This window comes from Phaseolus vulgaris, chromosome 9 (assembly GCF_051622355.1).
Source record: "Phaseolus vulgaris cultivar YP4 chromosome 9, ASM5162235v1, whole genome shotgun sequence".
In the NCBI taxonomy this organism is placed as follows: Eukaryota; Viridiplantae; Streptophyta; class Magnoliopsida; order Fabales; family Fabaceae; genus Phaseolus; species Phaseolus vulgaris.
The window spans coordinates 15,176,837-15,196,184 of NC_143506.1; the positions used below are offsets into that span (position 1 = coordinate 15,176,837).

General features: G+C 32.4%; 2 protein-coding genes across 5 annotated transcripts; one reads left to right on the plus strand and one right to left on the minus strand.

Moving 5' to 3' along the window:
- The first annotated feature begins 5,905 nt into the window (after positions 1-5,905).
- PM-ANT (Mitochondrial substrate carrier family protein) lies at positions 5,906-11,835 on the plus strand. Of its 4 annotated transcripts, none has more exons than XM_090295724.1 (3): positions 5,941-6,680; positions 7,319-7,615; positions 10,907-11,835. In XM_090295724.1, the coding sequence occupies exons 2-3, from the start codon at positions 7,580-7,582 to the stop codon at positions 11,537-11,539; spliced, it is 669 nt and encodes a 222-aa protein (XP_090151850.1). In that variant the 5' UTR covers positions 5,941-6,680; positions 7,319-7,579; the 3' UTR covers positions 11,540-11,835. The 4 variants fall into 4 exon arrangements, with proteins under 4 accessions (XP_068481758.1, XP_090151850.1, XP_090151851.1 ...); XM_090295725.1 differs by having other exon boundaries at positions 6,541-6,680; positions 7,459-7,615; XM_090295726.1 differs by having other exon boundaries at positions 6,541-6,680; positions 7,469-7,615.
- A 4,487-nt stretch (positions 11,836-16,322) lies between these two features.
- On the minus strand, positions 16,323-17,056 carry LOC137821966 (glutaredoxin-C6). The gene has a single exon (XM_068626791.2). The coding sequence runs from the start codon at positions 16,915-16,917 to the stop codon at positions 16,543-16,545; it is 375 nt and encodes a 124-aa protein (XP_068482892.1). The 5' UTR covers positions 16,918-17,056; the 3' UTR covers positions 16,323-16,542.
- Between the last annotated feature and the right edge of the window lie 2,292 nt (positions 17,057-19,348).

Genomic DNA, 19,348 nt, shown 5'->3' on the forward strand with positions numbered 1-19,348 from the left:
GAATAATATAAAAATACGTGAAAAATATATTAAAAGAAAAATGAAAATCATGTGTTGAAACTTTATTTCTTGTATTTAAGTAATGGAAAAACATATTGAAATTTTTTAAGTAATAAAAATGATTGATATCTAAAAAATTAATTTTTGTTATTGATAAATAATTTTTAAATTAGTATCTATAACTATCAAGAGTTTTAGTTACCAACTTTAGGATTTATATAAGTGGTAGTAGCTAATTAGATACCAATTTAAAAACTATTTATCAATAATAAAAATTAATTTATATATACGAATAATTTTTTTAATCTTTTAAATAATATCCAATTTAATTAATATAACAATATGTTTTTTTATCTCTATTATTTGGTTTCAATCTAATGATTTTCTACTAGTACATGTTACCATATATATCAATATTTAATTGAAATAATTAATTGTCAATATTTTTAATTTATTAATAATAAAAAAATTGTAGAACAAATTTGTTTATTTATTAAATGTTGTGTAGTACGATAATGGAAAAATGTTAGATACAAATTTCAATCTAGGTTAATTTTGGAGATATGAAAAACTTATTTATAGTAAACAATTTTTTATTAGTTCGTAGTATTTTAAAAAAATAACTACTTCAAATATTTTTTTTAAATGTTACTATATAATTTTATATTTTTATAAGTTGTTTCTTTTCCTTCTTTAAAATATTTATTTATCTCTTTTGCACTCATTTGTACTTAATTCATGGTTATATTATATTTTTTTTCATCAATTCATATAAAAGATATAACTATAATATTTTTATCTTTTTTTTACATAAGGTAGAAGTTTCATATTTTTTTATTATTTCGTTACATAAAATATTGATAAGGTCAGAAATTATTATTATTTTTCATTGTTTTAAATATTTTTTATATTATGATGTTTATTTAAACTATTATATTACTTATAATATTTAATTTACATTTTAACATTATACAAAGTCATTTATATTGATAGATGATAAATTTATTTTATTTTAGCCATGGTTATATTATTTTTAGCATTATATTTCAATCATTATACTAATTAAAATAATGAAAGTGTAACGTCTAGCTAAAATATATTATTTTTATTTTAAATTTGAGTAAAAATACTGGAGGTTATGGTATAGTATTAATAGTAAAAAAAATTAAAAATAAAAGAAACAAATATTTGATATATTTATATATATAGTTAGTGTGTCTATATATATATATATTCCAAGATATATTTTATATTGAGATAAAATTAAATTTATATGATATTTTAACATATAGCTTTCTAAAATATTTATAATTGAATAAATATTTTAGCCGCTTCAAGCTCCTAACCAGTAATTTAAAGTTAAGATTTAGTTTCAAATTTTAAACTTATTTTTTCAAAATTTCAACTAGTTTTTAGAGAAATGTTTCGGTAATTGATAAATTAGAGAAAGAAAAGATAAATTCCATAAATGCTGAGCAAAACTAGTCATATAGTTGTCATATGTCTCTTATGTGTGTGTTTTGTGAATTAACTAAGCAAACTTTGTTCATTTTAGTCATTTATTAAAAAAGAAATACCTGTTTTACATATTTTGTAAATAAAGAACAAAAGAATATATATTGTATTGATTAAGTAATTGATTATGTTTCAAAGTACTTTGTGAAATCTTTTGATTTTTTTTAAGAACTTTCTTTACCGTTTATATTTTTTTCAAATTTTGTTGTTTAACATTAATAACTATAAAGAAGATTAAAGGAGTTATGAAGATTTGAGATGAATGAGATTCAATTTATCTTGGAAGAGTGAAACTCTTATGCATCAACCATCCTTCTACGTGCTAAATAGTAGAATATAACTTTTCTTTCAGTTCATGGAATGGACTTTGGTTTCATTTTTTGCTGCTCCTTTCTGTAACTCCATATCTTTTTGTTCCATCCCCAGGTTTTATATTTCAAAAATATCCTTTTTTTAATATTTTGACTACATAATTCAGAAGTTTTGTTCTAGATTCAGAATTAGTTTTCGGATTATGTAATTCGGAAGTCTTTTGTGATTAGCTTCTGGATTACATAATCCAGAAGCCCTTTTTTCATATGTGTAATTAGTTTCAAATTACATAATCTGGAAGTTTTTTTTGAATATGAGATTGACTTCCAGATTATGTAATCTGGAATATATTTGGATTACATAATTCATAGGCTTATTTCAAATCCAAAAAAGAGTTATGGATTTTATAAATCTAAAAAACACTTCCGGATCCCAAAAATATCTTTCGGATTATGTATAGGGGTGGCAAAAAAATGATAAAACATATTTTCACATTTAGTATGAGGTGACACAAGAAAGTATGGAGGTGTAAGAAGAAATAATCTTCATCTTTTGGATTTTCTATTTGGGCTAAATATAGCATGGTGTATATAGTAATATAGAGTCTAAATAGAGTTACAATTGGGCTTCATTGAGCTAAACTGTAAAGGGGTGTGTGTCTAGCAATATGGAGCAATCCCTCTTGACATGCTGAGAATGAACCTTAGTAAGGAGAGCAACATGCATATGATATCTGCTCAATAAAGAGGATTTATACTAATGAAGATAGACCACTTGTCAAGCTCCAATTTGACACAACTTAACACTACAAATAAGAGTATCAATCCTCTTGTAAAAATCAGTTTGAATGAAAAAGTTATGATATTCATTTTTTGTCATAAACATTTGTTTTTAAACTCTTTCTAAGTTAAGTTAGTCTCTTGTGTAGCCTCCCTAAAATCATTCATAGTGATTTAAACTTCAAATTCAGATTTCATATTTTACATTCTCCCAAATCCATATTTTACCCTTCAAATTCAAATTTCTTTTCCTCCATTCCAACAAGTGTTGGGTATGAAATCAGGACCAATTGGGTTGGGCTGAGTAGATACCATGTTTTAGTGAGTGAGCTTAATCATTGTGTCCCTTTATTATCTCTATTTAAAGAGATCATTGTTTGTACTTGTAATTGGTGTGCAACAGAATATAATGTAAACCTAATAGTTGCCCGTGTGGATGTAGGTTGCAGTTGGCGACCGAACCACGTTAAATCTTGTGTCCTTTATTTCCTGCAGTTGATTTGTGATTATGTGTGTTGTTTTCGCGTGCGTTTTTACTATCAAGTGGTATCAGAGCCTTGGTTCGTTTACACACTAGAGATCCGATCAGTAGAAATTAATCGACGAGATGTGAAAATTGCAGTTGCAGTTGCAGTAGCGTCCCAGAGTTAGGGTTTCGCAGAGGCGGCAACAGTGTCCCAAAGTTAGGGTTTCGCAGAGGCGGCAGCAACATCCCAAAGCTAGGGTTTTGCAGAGGCTGTAGTAGCGTCCTAAGGCTTAGGGTTTCCCAGATTTGCTTCACAATAGCGGTGACCAACGACGGTGGTGGTGCGGAGCGCCAGTGCAGTGGGGACTGCGACCAGGTCTGTTGGTGAGTGATTTTGGGTGGTGCAATTTTTGTGTTCTTGATTTAAAAAAAAAAAGATTGTCAAGATCTGAAATCAGTTGTACCGAGTATCTCGTCTAGTCATTTGAGATGACAGAAGAAGGGAGGTTCCGAATTGAAAAATTTGATGGTATAGATTTCAGTTGGTGGAAAATGCAAATTGAGGATTTGCTAGTTCAAAAAGATTTGAACGTGGCTTTGGATGACAAGCCAGAAAAGATGTCTGATGCAGAGTGGGCAGGTTTGGATCGGAAAGTAAAGTTATGTCCGTTATCCGACTCTCTTTGAGTAAGAATGTTGCGTTCAACATTTTGAAGGAGAAGACGGCGAAAGGTATCATGGAAGCATTGTCTAACATGTACGAGAAGCCATCTGCTGCAAACAAGGTGTTTCTGATTAGAGAATTGGTAAACACAAGGATGAAAGAAGACAGTTCAGTTACTGAGCACATCAATAAAACGAATTCGATCTTAGCCAGACTTATGTCAGTGGGCATTAAGTTCGATGATGAAGTTCAAGCTTTACTACTGTTATCGTCTTTGCCTGACACTTGGTCTGGAACAGTTACAGCAGTTACCAGTTCAACGGGATCCGATGGATTCACTTTTGAGAAGATTCGTGATCTCATTCTTGGCGAGGATGTCCGAAGAAGGAGTTCTGGGGAATTATCTAGTGAATCGCTATATGTCATGAGAGGTAAGAGAAATATCAGAGATAGTGAGAGCAAGAACAAAGGAAGGAGTCAGTCAAAGACTTGGGATTGCTCAAGTGTAACATGTTGGAACTGCAAGGAGGTGGGGCATTTCAGGAATCAATGCCCAAATGATAAACAAGTCAGCATTGCAGAAGATTCCGCGGACAAGGACCTCTTAGTCTGTTGCGCGGAGAGCAGTGTGGATTCCTGGGTCATGGATTCTGGTGCTTCATTTCATGCTACCCACAACAGTGAAGCATTGCAAAATCTAGTTATTGGGGACTTTGGAAAGGTAAGACTAGCGGACAATAAAACTCTTAAGGTAACAGGTTGTGCTTCAACTAAGGTTTCTAGACGACAGTGGGTTGGGAGAACCAATATTCCAGCGGTTGAAACTTCTACAGAACATTTTTTGTTGAATATGGAGAGTGTTTGTTCTCAGGTTGTTCCAGGATCTGGCAGTTCCTGTAAATGGAAGTTGGTAGGAACAAAGAACGGGTAGTGTTTGTTCTCATTGTTCCAGGATCTGGCAGTTCCTGTAAGTGGGAGTCAGTAGGAACAGAGAACGGTCAGTGACTGACGTGTTGAGACTCAGAGGAGTTTTAACGAAGTCTTCAAAATGATTAAGAAGGCTGGTGGCAACTAGAGGTGGAACATTGAGTTTCGTCGACAGATTACAGAAGTACATGTACACAGTTGAAGCGCAGGTGAACATTGTTCCGTGACTTCAAGTGGGAGATTGTTGGGTATGAAGTCAGGACCAATTGGGTTGGGCTGAGTAGATACCATGTTTTAGTGAGTGAGCTTAATCATTGTGTTCCTTTATTATCTCTATTTAAAGATATCATTGTACTTGTAATTGGTGTGCAACAGGATATAATGTAAACCTAATAGTTGCCCGTGTGGATGTAGATTGCAGTTGGCGACCGAACCACGTTAAATCTTGTATCCTTTATTTTTTGCAGTTGATTTGTGATTATGTGTGTTGTTTCCGCATGTGTTTTTACTATCAACAAGTTTATGCAACTCCATTCAAAGATACAAAACAATGCAAAGAGAAAAGAAGACACCTATCATTTTCTTAAAAAAGAATAAAAAATTAAAGGATCAATTCACCTAAAGTTAAACTACCTGAGCCAAGCCAATCTTTTTCTTAGGAATAATTCCTCTCACTCACGATTAAATTCAACACACTGAGAGGAAGCATTGTTCATCTTGATGCTTGATTGGGACAGGTGAGAGATGATGAGTGACAGAAAGAGACAGAAATTGAGGAAGAAAGCTTGAAAACGTTCTCATTACAAACATGACTCAGTGACATACTTCATTCAAATATCTAAATATTTCTCTTACCAATAAAGGCCCATAAACACCCACATACGACTAACATGCTACTCAACTCATTTCACGTATAAAATATTTACATGTATAAAACAAAACTATCTATACAAAAAAACTATTACATAAATATTCCAATCCCTTAAAAAAAAGATTATGCATAATTTAGGAAAAGATCAAAATTTCTAAAAATAGTAAAGTTCCAAAAGAAAAAGCCAATTTGATTGCCCCAGTGAAAATAAGCAACAACTCTTCTAAAGTTGTTCGCTTGCTCTTACAAGCATTTCGTCAGCATGCATTCTCTTAAAACTTATTTTTTGCAAATTCTTTTTAAATAAAGAACAACATTACATAAAAATGAATTCTTTAATAGAGTTTATTTTTTATTAATAATTAAAAAATTAGTAAATTTATTATATTATTATGAGATTAGTACAAAGAATGAATTGTTTGTGCGAAGATTGAAAGTACACGTGGGTAGATCTATGGAGAGAAGGTAAGAAAAGTATCTTCTCTTGCGCTGCGAGGAGTGTTGTCGATGACAGGCCAGACCGGAAAGTCAAAATGGAATAACCAACGAATTTGTTCCTTCATCAGCCACGAGACTACCACGTCTTCAAATCAACTATCTTTCATCATTCTGCTTTTTTACTTTGCTTTCTCACTCACTGCAACAAAATTGACGAAATTCCGCAAACGGATAAGCTCGGTTCCAAAATGAAATAAATTACTCCGGATTGGGTTTTCTGTGAGATAAAAACAAATGAAATTGATGGGTGTGTTCCCCTTTGAGCAAAGTTTGTGACTTGCAGAGGCGGTGGCAAGGAATCGAAGGATGAGCGCAGAGGACGATGACTCAGAGGGGAAAAGATTGAAACTTGGGCAAGAGAAAGCGTTGAATTGTGGTGTGAAGAATTTCCAGCGCGATCTGGTGGCTGGGGCCTTGATGGGTGGTGTCGTGCACACGATTGTGGCCCCAATTGAGAGGGCGAAGCTGTTGCTGCAGACCCAGGAGAGCAATTTGGCCATTGTGGCGAGTGGGCGTCGCAGATTCAAGGGCATGTTTGATTGCATAGCGCGTACGGTCAGGGAAGAAGGGATTCTCTCTTTGTGGCGAGGCAATGGCAGCAGTGTTATTCGTTACTATCCTTCTGTGGCCCTCAATTTCTCTCTCAAGGTTAGGCTTCCTCTTCATTTCCATTTTCTAACTCTTTTCTTTTTGTTTTGCTTCTCGTTATGTATCTAGAATAAGATTCTTCCATTTGTTGCTTTCGCAAGTTACTTATTTGTGTCATCGCTGTTTGAGGGTTTACTGTGGAGGAATTGTTAGCAGCTATTTTTTTAGTTTATCCCATGGCTATTATGATGCGTCTGCTTTTGTGCCAATTGTTTCTTGTGAGCATATGCAATTAAATACCATCTGAGATTCTGAAAGCACACCAAATTAGTCTCAGAAGTTACTAGCACCCATCAATTTTAACTACAAAAATATTATTTTAATTGGTCAAATTACCAAAGATTGGTTATTTTAGTCCTTTTTCATTTTCTGTAATTTCAGGGACTTTAATAACATTTCTATTGTTTTGGAGATTAGACTGACTGATTCTTGTAAACTCGTGGAATAATTTGGGTTATTACTCAGAAAAATTACAGTTATCGTAGTACTTTTATCTTCTTTCTTTATTATATTACTTTTTTGGTTGAATAAGGGGCTAATTTAGTCATTTATGTTGTGTTTGAAAACTAAAATAAATAACCCTGCACTGAATGCTTCATGTGACTATTTGGAACTTACACTTCATGATGGTATGTTAGGATTCAATTGCAAGGCATGGGACTTGAGTCCTACATTAAAGTAAGGGATTCGTGTGTGGGGTTGATAAGGCCTTGGCTCTAACAATAATGTCTAGTTTTTGTGATGTGGTTCTCCTATGGTTCTTACCAATTTGTCATAGAGTGTTTCAGCACGTGTCTCAGCTGTAAATGAATGGCATTGGCGGTGACACCGACTTTGCAGTGTTCACCTCAAAGTATTTAAAGGGCTAGTGCACAACCGGTCTGTTGAGTGCAACGGATATGGAGCATTGTGGGATGCTAGGATCCAATTGTAAGGTACGGGACTTGAGGGTCACATAATCATATTGGTAGCATGAGATTCTAGTGTAGGGTTTATTTGGTCTTTAGCTCTTCAAACACACGGCAAGCATTTGTGGTCAAGTTCTCCTAAGATTCTTATCATTGACTTTCTTCCCAGCCTTTCATGTGGTATAAAGTCTCTATGGTTTTGTATGGTAGCTCTAACATTACTGATTCACATATGGCCTGATATGTTGAATGGAAAATGTCATGTCCTCATGTCATATTCAGTTAATTAGATAAGATACTAGCATGACTTGAGAAGAAGGGCAAGGAGAGTTGAATCCGTCCATTGTTATTTGGATCCTTTTGGGTTTGGTTATCTCAAGAAAAATTAGGATGGAGGCTATCTGCAAAACTGTTACACATACTGTTTGTATTAATTAATCAGCTAGTTTTTCACTTGTCAACAGATAACTGTATAATGATGATTGAGTCAAATTAGTTTCCTGGAAGTCTTGAATTCACAGAAACATGTTTGTTACTGAGATCCTTTAAATTGTTGTGCAATATATGTAGTTGTCCTGTCCATGTGTTTTAGGATTTTTCATTCCAATATTTTCCCTATTTTAACATTAAAAATGTAAAGCAATGTCAAAATCATATAGAGCAATGCTAAGCTGTGTTTCTTTTAAAATTGTAATTTACCTCCATAGTCCTTGGGAATAAATAAGCATAATAATTTACTTTCAATGTTGTGCTTCACTCATGGCTTTTATTGACTTAACATAACCCATTCTTTGTCCTTCACCATATTATGGTTTTTGTTGTCCTTTATAGTTAACAGATTTTTCTCATTCATCATGTTAACTGTTTCTCACTTCAACATTTTCTTTCTTTTTTTTACTTCTGTCATCCATATACCCTCCTTGCTTTTTAGCACTCCAAACATTTTTTACCTAAATTTCCCAGACTGCACAATGTTCTCCTTGTATAATGTACAGGATGAATTTTGACAAATATCTGTTAACATAATTAGTAATGACTCGAGAAAAAGCTCTAGTGTGCACAGTTTTCAGTCATCAAATATGAGGGGAGAACTTCCTTTTCTTCTGCAATGCCTTTCTCTTTTTCTTGCTACAACAATGTCAAGGCTGATTGTTTCAACTGTAATTCATTCCCTATCTCTATGCAGTAGGCTGACCTGACCTTTTAAAGAGAGAATAAGAAGTAGAATGCAGTTTTATAATGTGCTGCACCTTATTTTCGTGGCTCTCTCTATATTACTTTTTCTTTAAGATGTACCTTTTCCCAGCTCCCTGCCTTTTGGATATTATCAAGGACTGTCCACTGTACAGTTTTAATGAAACATCTCTTTCTTTGTACATTAATAGATTTTACTGGACCTTTGAGTTTTTCTTGAATTGCATGATATTGTAATTGATGTTTCTGAGTTTCTATGACTTTCACTTTCTGCATTTTTAGCATTTATTGAATTTGAGACATAAATTACTCAATGACCAGAAATTTGTTATGAGATTTTGTCTTTTCTTTTTCGTGTGTTTATTAGAAACTGTTTTTCAGTCTTTTTGGTGGGAGTAAGACCTCTTCCACAAATGCACACGTGTGTATGTATATATATTTGTATGTATCGATATTTTAAAATTTTAAACTAATAACAGGATATAAAAATACTTATCAATAAAACAATTGACTCATTGTTCAATAGGAATTTCATCTAGTCGGAACTTCTGATCCTTTTTTATCTGCTTGTGGTTCATTGATTATTTATTTGGTTTGAAGTTTGATTCCTTGATGGTTAGGATTTTCTTTGCTTCTCCAGAATGATACTATATATTACTTTGTGTGAGCAAAATTAATGGAACTTTTCAAATCAATTTGATATGAGATAATTAGACTATTTGAAGCGCAACAACTAATTTAGTAATTTGATTCCATTATTTTATTTAATGAAATGATTATGCAAAAGAAAATAAGGTAAAACTTAATACAATACCTTGGGCGTAAAAAAACTGAACTGAACTGTTCTTATAAAATGATTTGGTTTGTTTTGGTTCCATTCTTTAAGAAATTCAAACATGTGTGAAATAGATAACTGAACTGAGCCAAATCCACAAAAAAACTGTTTTGGAAATACAAACCTCTCCATTTTATAAAAAACAGTTTGACTTAAACCAATTGATTTTATTAAAATGGTGACGTATGGTTCAGTTTTTTTACAAAATCCAATCCTTGCAAAAGCATAACAAATGAAATTGTCTTTTAATCTCAATAAACAATGCCTTCATCTTGTTAACTAAACCCAGCTGCAATTATTGAGAAGAAATGACAATTTTGATTGGAGGATGGTATGAACTATAATTATAGTACTACATCTGATTTTTGTCCAATAAAGGCAGACCTATTACTTATACATAGGTCATGTCCAAAAGAAGAAAAGGGAACTGATGAATTCTGGGCTGAGCTGAGTCTGAAGAAATTTGCTTCTTTAGAAACAAAACACAGGCACTGTTCAGTGAGGTGAATTTCCAGAATATATAGAAATTTCAGAACTTTTCTCTTCTATCCAGATGCACTTTAAAGTTGCTGCTCTTGTTGAAGACCCCTGGTGTAGCTTCCCAATTAATGCAGTTATAGAGATTTCAAATGACAACAGTATTTTTTATAGCAAATAGTAAAGAATGGTTTAAGAATAAATTCTTGTTTAAGGTAATGCATTAGTAAGGATGTGACTTACATGATGTGAATGTGTAAAAGATGTTGTCTTGTGCTTTTGTAGAAGATGACCAGTCTGATTATTGACGTGTGAATTAAAATGTGGACTTTACAATTGTGTTTTTGGTGTCCTAAACTAGGGTTGAGATGAATACATGGAGTGCAATTAAGTGCTAGAAATACCAACCCAGCTATTACACTCTAGAATCAAGGTTAGTAATTAGTACTTCAATTTCCAAAGAAGTAACAATCTTGGAAGTGTATCTTTGTTAGCTTTGGTATTTTCTCCCTTTCCCCTGGCGATTCTTTATGTCCTTTAACAAAAATCACATTTTGAATGGTTCATACAAAGGTGCCAAGTAGAGAATGACTGGCAGAACAACTTCACTATCTATGCGTTTCATGAAATAACACACAACAATAAAAAAAAGTTCTATTTCCATGCTGGCATACTAGAACGTTTATTTATTTTTTCTGTTCTTCTGCCTGTCATCATTCACTCGTAGAACTGTTGAAAAATTATAATTGAAGGTTAATGTTACAGTAAATGTAGAGCCTTGATATTGATAGATCACCTATTGTGTTCAACAGGATCTTTACAAAAGCATTTTAAGGGGTGAAAACTCTAGCCATAATAATCTTTTGCCAGGTGCCACTGCAAATTTCGTGGCTGGCGCTGCAGCAGGTTGTACAACACTTGTATTGGTATACCCCCTTGACATAGCACACACGCGCCTTGCAGCTGACATTGGAAGTACAGAAGTGCGCCAATTTCGTGGTATTTACCATTTCTTGGCTACCATATTCCACAAGGATGGCGTTCGGGGAATCTACAGGGGCCTTCCTGCATCTCTACAAGGGATGGTGGTACACAGGGGTCTATATTTTGGAGGCTTTGATACCATGAAAGAGATACTGTCTGAAAAATCAAAACCCGAGTTGGCATTGTGGAAGCGGTGGGTGGTAGCTCAGGCAGTCACAACCTCTGCCGGGTTGATATCTTATCCGTTAGACACAGTTCGTAGGAGGATGATGATGCAATCTGGCATGGAACAGCCAGTGTACAATAGCACCCTGGACTGCTGGAGGAAGGTGTACAGGACAGAAGGGTTGGCTTCATTTTACCGTGGTGCAGTTTCTAATGTGTTTAGGAGCACAGGAGCAGCTGCTATCTTAGTCTTGTATGATGAGGTTAAGAAATTTATGAACTGGGGAAGATTTTAACAGCACCAACGTTCATTGATTTCATTTTGATACCAGAAACTCAACTTCAATACGTCAAACATCATGTTATGAACCTTGAGGCTTAGGATAATTTTGTGAAGCACAAATGAGCTCCATTACAGTTCATTAGAACGAGTCTTTGATGTCATTCCAACGCTAAGGCCACGCTACTTCTGTGCCTTTGCTATACTAATTTTCCTTTGTAATTTTCAGGACAGGCAAAGATCAGAAATCAGATATGATGAGAGGGGATTTAGATTCGTAACTAAACAAGAACTTCCGGGTTTTTATTCTTTGTAGACATCTCATTCATTGTTCTTTGTCTAATTTTCAAATGCCAGATGTCTGAAATACTAAATTACCACAACTATGTTCCTAATTTACCAATAGTTAGCCTAAAATTCTTAAAAGTAACAAGAAGCCACTAAAATAGTGAAATAAAGCTAGCAAAGACAACACCACAAAGCCACCTTTACAAAAAGGTTAACAAAAACATTGTCTTTTGAAAGAGTTGCTCGACTAGATCATTGGTTGAATGTTTGCATAATTCTATTGATTAATCACGTTAAAAGTATATAATTATGAAAAATCCTATTGTTTAGCATGGCAAATTTTATTGAATTACATATTAGAACTGCAAAGTAAGGATTGGTTTCCTCTAAAGTGAGACACTTAACTTTAGAAGATAAAGCATAATAATTAAATATAAAGTCAACTGCGATGATTCTTAATTTCAAATATTGTTATAATTTTAGATAGTTGATTTTATAATCGGTTATTATTATTATTATTATTATTATTATATTTTATTCTGTAGTTTTCTTGGTTTAAAGGATCAAATTCCCAGTGGCTATACTTACACAATTTACACATTCAATCCATTATTTTTTTTTCTGGACGGAAATTTGATTCAATTTTATGTCTTCACAAGATTTCCTCCTATCAGACTCTCTTTATCAGTCTTAGCTGTTTAAAGGAGATGAAATATAATTTTCTAAACTACAAAGAGTTCCTCCTAATATTAAATAAATCTTAAGGAGTTTTTGTTACTTAACCCTGTTAGAAACCTCTTTTATGACGCTCTGATAAAGTGTATATGGCATTGAACCTCTCCTAATCCAGCAAATGGCAAGACTCCAACAATCCCAATAAGCATCAAAGTTAAAATGACGTAACCTGAGTGAGATAGCCTAGAATTTCCAAAGTGACAAGAAGTCACTAAAATAATGAAAAATAACTTAAAGTTATTAAATGCTTTTGATATATGTAGCGTGCAAAGATTGCACACCTAAGTGACGCATTAAGCAACAAACCACACCCAAAATCTGCTTTGGAAGCACTGAAGCAGAGTTAAGAAAATCCTGTAACCTTTTCAGAGTTGGGTATATTCTTCTCAAGCACAGAATTTCCAAGCAATATCTTCTGCTCTTTTGGGAGTTTTTTTTTTAACAAATAGTTACAACTTCATTTTGATAACTCACTAGATGAAAACTAACAATTGGCTGCTAAACTATAAAGAATTTGGAGACCATCCAGAAAACCAGGTTTATTTTAATCTTATTCTGATGTCTAGACTTTGGAGAACAGTTCCTCACTTGAGTGCCTTCCATCTACCCCATCTGATTTTATACAATACCTGTTACACTCTAACACAGTATTTTTGAACTGAAAATTAAAGATTACTTCTTCAAAGTCCTAAAACTCAATTAAGGGAATAATGTCTCTTCTCACACTAAAACTACTTTCATTAACTTCTATTTTCACATGAGTTAATCTGAAAGTTCAATCATTAAACTAAACACACACAAAATAAGAAACTGAAATGTACACATAACACATTACTATCAACAATAAAGTGATCTTTCATATTATATCTAACTATTTACCTATGCAGACAAGATGAGATGAAAAAGTATAAAAGGGAAGGTGAGAATTCCATCAAAGAGTCTCTATACATGAATAAAGTTAAAATAAATATCACCCCCACTTTGCTAAAAAAAAGATGTGTTTATATGAGCTGGTGTTACTTCACAACCATAAAATAATTAAAGAGGTTTTTTGATGTTGAACTATGTTTTGAGAAGAGATTGCAATACCTAAAGCCCAAGCATAATGGAGCATTTGATTATGACTTCAGCTGCCTAAAGCAAATGCGTTTTGCCATTTTCCCGTCCACCCAATTGTGTTTGTATATGCATTGTAAGCATGTTGCATTTTAAAACCTTCAATGATATCTTCAATAATATTATTGTGGCTCCTCCAATTCCATACTTCTGTATCAGATGGAATCATTATGCTTACCTGAGGTTCTAAGATTCTACTAAGATCCACCATATTTTAAATAAAAAAACCACAGCATGCTTGCCACGTCTGAATTTGCATTATAGAAAGCAAAAAATTTAGAAAGTGAAAGACGCACTCAGACACTCTTGGATTGTTGCTGTATTTTGTTGTAGTTGCAGTGGTTGATGTTGTTGATGTCATCATCTTCTGTCTTTTCCCAACTCAAAGGAGAAATAATTGGATCACATAATCACATGGTGGGTAGTGGGGTTGGGATTTAGGACAGTTACCCTTAATTATCATCTACTACCTTCTTGGTTTTCCTTAATTGGGAAAGGATCCTACCACTATTTGTTTGTTTTCCTAAATCTGTATGGTGTGATACCAACTATTGTACCAGAGTTATTGATGATTAATTGGTTTTCATAGTACTGTTTTCTGGATTATATTAATAATTAGTTTGAATCAAGCAGTTATATACATGGAATTGTATGACTATAATAATATATATAAATAAGTTAATAATTTCATATAACTTTTCTAATTAAGTCATCTTCTTTATGTTGAAAAAATGAAACCGTGGTTATGTTGGCATAGCTATTGCAGTGATGATTCTAACTAAATTCTGATGAAAGTTTATGTGTTTTAAACTTTGAAAGGTTAGACCTTAAAGTTTAAGACCGTGAATGCAAGGATGTAACCAAACACATTCTAGTTCCTTGGTATGATGTAAATAATTTGACATCCTACCTCTGTTCTAACTTTGAATATATTTATATTTTTTTGCTGCTTTTGTATAGGGGCAATAAACTGTATCATGTTTAGTTTTTTCCTTAACTGATTAGTTTTTAATGTGAGATTTTTGGCATAAGTAAAAAATGAATAAAAATAAGATTCTGCTGTTCAAGAGTAGTTTTATTTTTAAAAGAAAGGTATTAATTTCTAGACTCAATATAATGAGATATTTTGCAATGAAAATATAAAGGATTAAGCGTTTTTGTATGCATCAAATATTTTTAAACCTATATATAGTTAAAATCCAATTTCTTTCAACATATAAAACTAAATAAATTTAATTTAATTCTTCTTAGACAATCTTTTTTATGTATATATAATCAAGATTCAAAAAATATTATTGCATTGCATGTATGATAATAAAAGAAAAAACAATAAGAATAATTATTCATTCACTTAAATTAACTATACACAATAATAATTTATAATATTTTTTTCTATTTCATTTTCTTTCTCTAAAAAGGTTTTTTACTTAAACTATAAATTATGCATAAAAAATTATTTAAATAAATATTTAAAATTAAAATTAATATAATTCATTAAATTAATATATTATGATAAAATAAATGTGAGTGTTTGCGTTAGTAGTAACAATAATTAAAAAAAAGGTAGGTTTCAGAAGATAAAAAATTTAATTTTTAATTTATTTGCTAAATTTTTCTGATTTGAGAAAAAATAAAGATAAGAAATTTCACAACATTAACGTGTATTCGGTATTTGGAGGAAAAGTATTAGTACAACTAAAGAAAAAGAGAAAAAGAGAAAAGAATGCATGTGATTTAAAGGACTTACACATAATAATACTCCTGAAAGTCTGATACAAATACAGTATCTTTTAAAGGGTTTCGGGTTTCAATTTCATGCAATATTTTATACTAGTTGTAAATAGTCAATGGTTTATGCACAAATTTACACAAATTCTATTTTAAATGATAAAATATATATAAGTTTATGATCAATATTTGATGAGGAATTGATGTTTGTTTATAAGAGGATGATGATACTTTGAGAAGTAAATGATAAAGTATTATTAATTAATTTGTTTGTAATAAGTGAAGATACATGGATTTAATAATTTGATGAATGAAATTATATGGTATTCATGATATTCTTTACTAAAGTACCACTACTTTGGGTTGTGAGAAATGTTGCTAGTTAAGGACTTAACTCTATAAGGGACAAGGAGAAAGGCTATCATATCATGTCTCACTTAGATAGTATGTGTGTTAGGTCCCACTTACCCAATGAAAACCAGGTTGCCATTATTATTTGTGATCCCAACAAAGAAGAGGATAATGAAGAAAGATAAAAAGTATACTAGGTATATAAAAAACAAAGTGTCATAATTTTAACCTAGAAATTAATAAATTTACATACAAGGTAAAAGAGAAGAAGAGATCCAGAAACAGATAAGCTTAGGATTCTCGAAGCAAATTGACAAATTCACTGTCCAATCAACGGACCCGATTTCTTGATAATTGTCAATGGGACCAATCTACGGACTCGATCAATCTACCCGATAGCGCATTGAAGACAAATTAATGTTATTGTTATTATCACACAATGCCATGGTCATGAATGTCATTCCTGTACACTTTCTTTCTTTTACATTGGGATCCACCGAACCCCAGAGAGTCAAAGCAGAACTCCCTCACCCAAATTCTGTTATGCAAGTTTCAATAACAACACCCAAAACACAAACACAAACACAAATTCAGATTTCATTTCTTCATTTCACAACCCTAAATTATACAATTAGCCATGTTTTTTTGTTCGTTTTGGAAGAGATAATGATAATAATAATACTAATACTAGCTAGGTAGGGTAGGTACTAGCTAGCAATTGCATAGCATATATAAAGATTAACTGAGGAGAGGAATGAGACAATGGTATGTAGTGTAGGAATATTGAAAGTGTGTGGTGGATTATACCCAGAGAGCACCGACTTGAACGAGTTTAGGGATGAGGTGGCCACTGACATGGAGGGCAACCAGAGATTCAAGGCCACCGATGCAGGTGCCGCCGATGAAGGCTGCCGGAGCGACGACGTTGGGGAGGGGAAGAGCGACGATCTCGTTGTCATCTAATTCGATGACGGCGGGATGAACACCGATGGTGGCCAAGAGCTTCTTCATGACATGACACATGCAGCAGGAGGATCGGGTGAAGATGATGACTGGATGCTCGGATATGAGGCGTTGGATCCGAGTCTCGGTGGAATCGTCTAGGTCCATGGAAAGTGAGGAGGAGGAGGAGTTGTTGCTGCTCATGGTGGGACTCACTTCCTCTATGGCTTGCATTCCCTCAGCACAGTGGTGCAGTAGAAGAATAGAAGAAGAGAAGAAGAAAGAGAGTGTTGGTGTTATATTTATGTGTGAATCTCAAAGCATGACAAAGAAAAGCGCAGACAAGTGGATGGATGGATTATAATAGGTGGAACCCAGTTTGAGGCTCTCTTTATTTTATAAATCACACCCTAAATCGTGCTTCCTTACATCAACAAAAAACTACTACTGTTTCTTTCTCATTTTCTACAATCGCTCCCACGCGCCCTTTATGCAGATACCATTCTATATACCCTCTTTTGTATTATGACTATCAAATCCACAACCCCAGAAATGTTTGTAAAGTTACTAGTTTCATATGTATGTGTTACGCTATTTGGATTCGTCAAACAAAAGATTCGACTTCTTTTTCTGTTCAAATGTGCTGATTCCTCTATAAAAACTAACTCACTCCTGCTTTTATTTTTTTAGTAATTCTAACTATTAATGTTTGACAAGATGCATTGCATACTCATATTCTAATGTGTGTTTTTATTTAACTACATATATGGAAAACATCAACTTTGATTGATGCACGCATGGATACGAGATCTTTAGACTCGAACTAGTAGTGGTTGTGAGACTTTAGAAAATAAGGAGCCTGACCAAAGAACACCAATAAATTATTACTAGTTACTACAATATCATTTATACTTTGAAACAAAATGAGTGGGGAGACAAGAGAGCGCGTGATCAAGCTTTTTACCCTTGTGTTTAGCAACATCAATCAAAAGTAAATAATCATTTCAATTTCTTCATCATTCTAATTGTAAAATCACTCTCAATCTTTGAAATTCTTCTTGCTCTTGCTCTGCCATTTTATTATTTTAATTTCGTAAGATACATTTATGCCATCTTAGATATAAAAAAGCAGCCAGAAATTTGGTTTGAGAAGATATTAATTGATACGAAATAAGAGTATGCGAAGAAAATGTGTTGTGATGACGTGTTATATAACACTTCAACCCACGAACATTCATTTAACAATTATAATTTCTCCTTATTTTTTTTCTATAAAATCATGTCATGTTACCAATTATATCGACATTTTTTTTATTAACATATTCATTTTTTTATATCATTTTCCATTAATTTAGTTTATAATTCTTTTAGGAGTCATAACTGTTTTAATAATTTAATACATTTAAAATAAAATAGGGGACCATGGCCCCTATAGCCCCCTCTCTTTTGTCAACAAGTGATCTTCTGCATGGCAATAGGTTTGAGTTCCTTCAGTAAGCAGTGATGTTTATAACTTTTTGTGAATAAAAAATCCAATTAAAAGAAGACACTTTACCTTTAAGTGCCTTTAAATTCCATGAAAGAGGTTAATTTGGTGAACAGACAAACATTCCTTATTATCATGTGTGAAATTCAATTTTTACTGACACAATTAAACAATTTATCAATTTTAGTATTGATAAATATAACGTACTTTATATTTTTATAACAAAAACCGAGTAAACAAAAAAAATTCTCTTTGACGTCGTGTGGATGTGGTAAAAAAACTCTCTAATTCAAACTTGTGAATTTCTAACATTTCTAATAATTCAATCAAACAATTTATTAATTTCATCACATATAAGTATAACATATTTTAAGGCATGGTTGGTTGAAGTGGTGGGAAATACTATTGATTTTGATATCCTTGTTGAAGAGTGGATCTCTGATTGATTAAAAATTTAAGAATTTGGCGGAAGATATAGAGGCTAGTTAAGGATGGGAGATTTTTGCTGGTATATTTGGAATATTATGTTCATGAATCAAATGTTTTGTTACAAATAAAAAAGGTTTTCGCCTCATGAAAATCTCAGCTTCATATTAAGACTCTCTCATTTCAAATATGTAATTAATGCAACAAGTCATAAATAAATTAGTTATCAAACAGATTACTTGTAAACTTGTTTCTCAAGATTTAGTCTTGTTAGATTGTTTTGAATCTCTTTCAGGTGATGAGTGTAAGGATTTAGAAAATAATCTTAGAGTATAAGTATTATATTTTAAATGACACCTGAATATTTTATTATTTAAAAAAAAATTATAAATAGAAAATCTTGTTAAACTAATCATCATCTCTCTAAAACTTCTTTTTTCTTTTTCTCTCCCTTCTCTTTAATATTTTGACCTCCTCACTCATCAGTTTGACTATCAGAGTTCGACTCCTGACAGTAAACTACAACAGTAAAATATTGATAACATAATTAATCCTTAAAATATTAACTTCTAAAATTTAAAATAAACATAAGGATGGAACACTGTTTGAACCAAAAATAATATATTCAACTTATAAATGAATACAAATATATTCATATAAATATTAATCTTGTTCTAAATTTTTAACTTAAAAATAAACATAAAAAACCAATATCTTCAACATATACATTAATAGAAATATATTCATATATAA

Excerpts from the sequence above, each read along its gene's own strand:
- PM-ANT (XM_068625657.2), top strand. The coding sequence starts at position 6,339 with ATGAGCGCAGAGGACGATGACTCAGAGGGGAAAAGATTGAAACTTGGG. Across the intron at positions 6,681-10,906 it reads CCCTCAATTTCTCTCTCAAG|GATCTTTACAAAAGCATTTT; the intron begins GTTAGGCTTCCT and ends TGTGTTCAACAG.
- LOC137821966 (XM_068626791.2), bottom strand. The coding sequence starts at position 16,917 with ATGCAAGCCATAGAGGAAGTGAGTCCCACCATGAGCAGCAACAACTCC.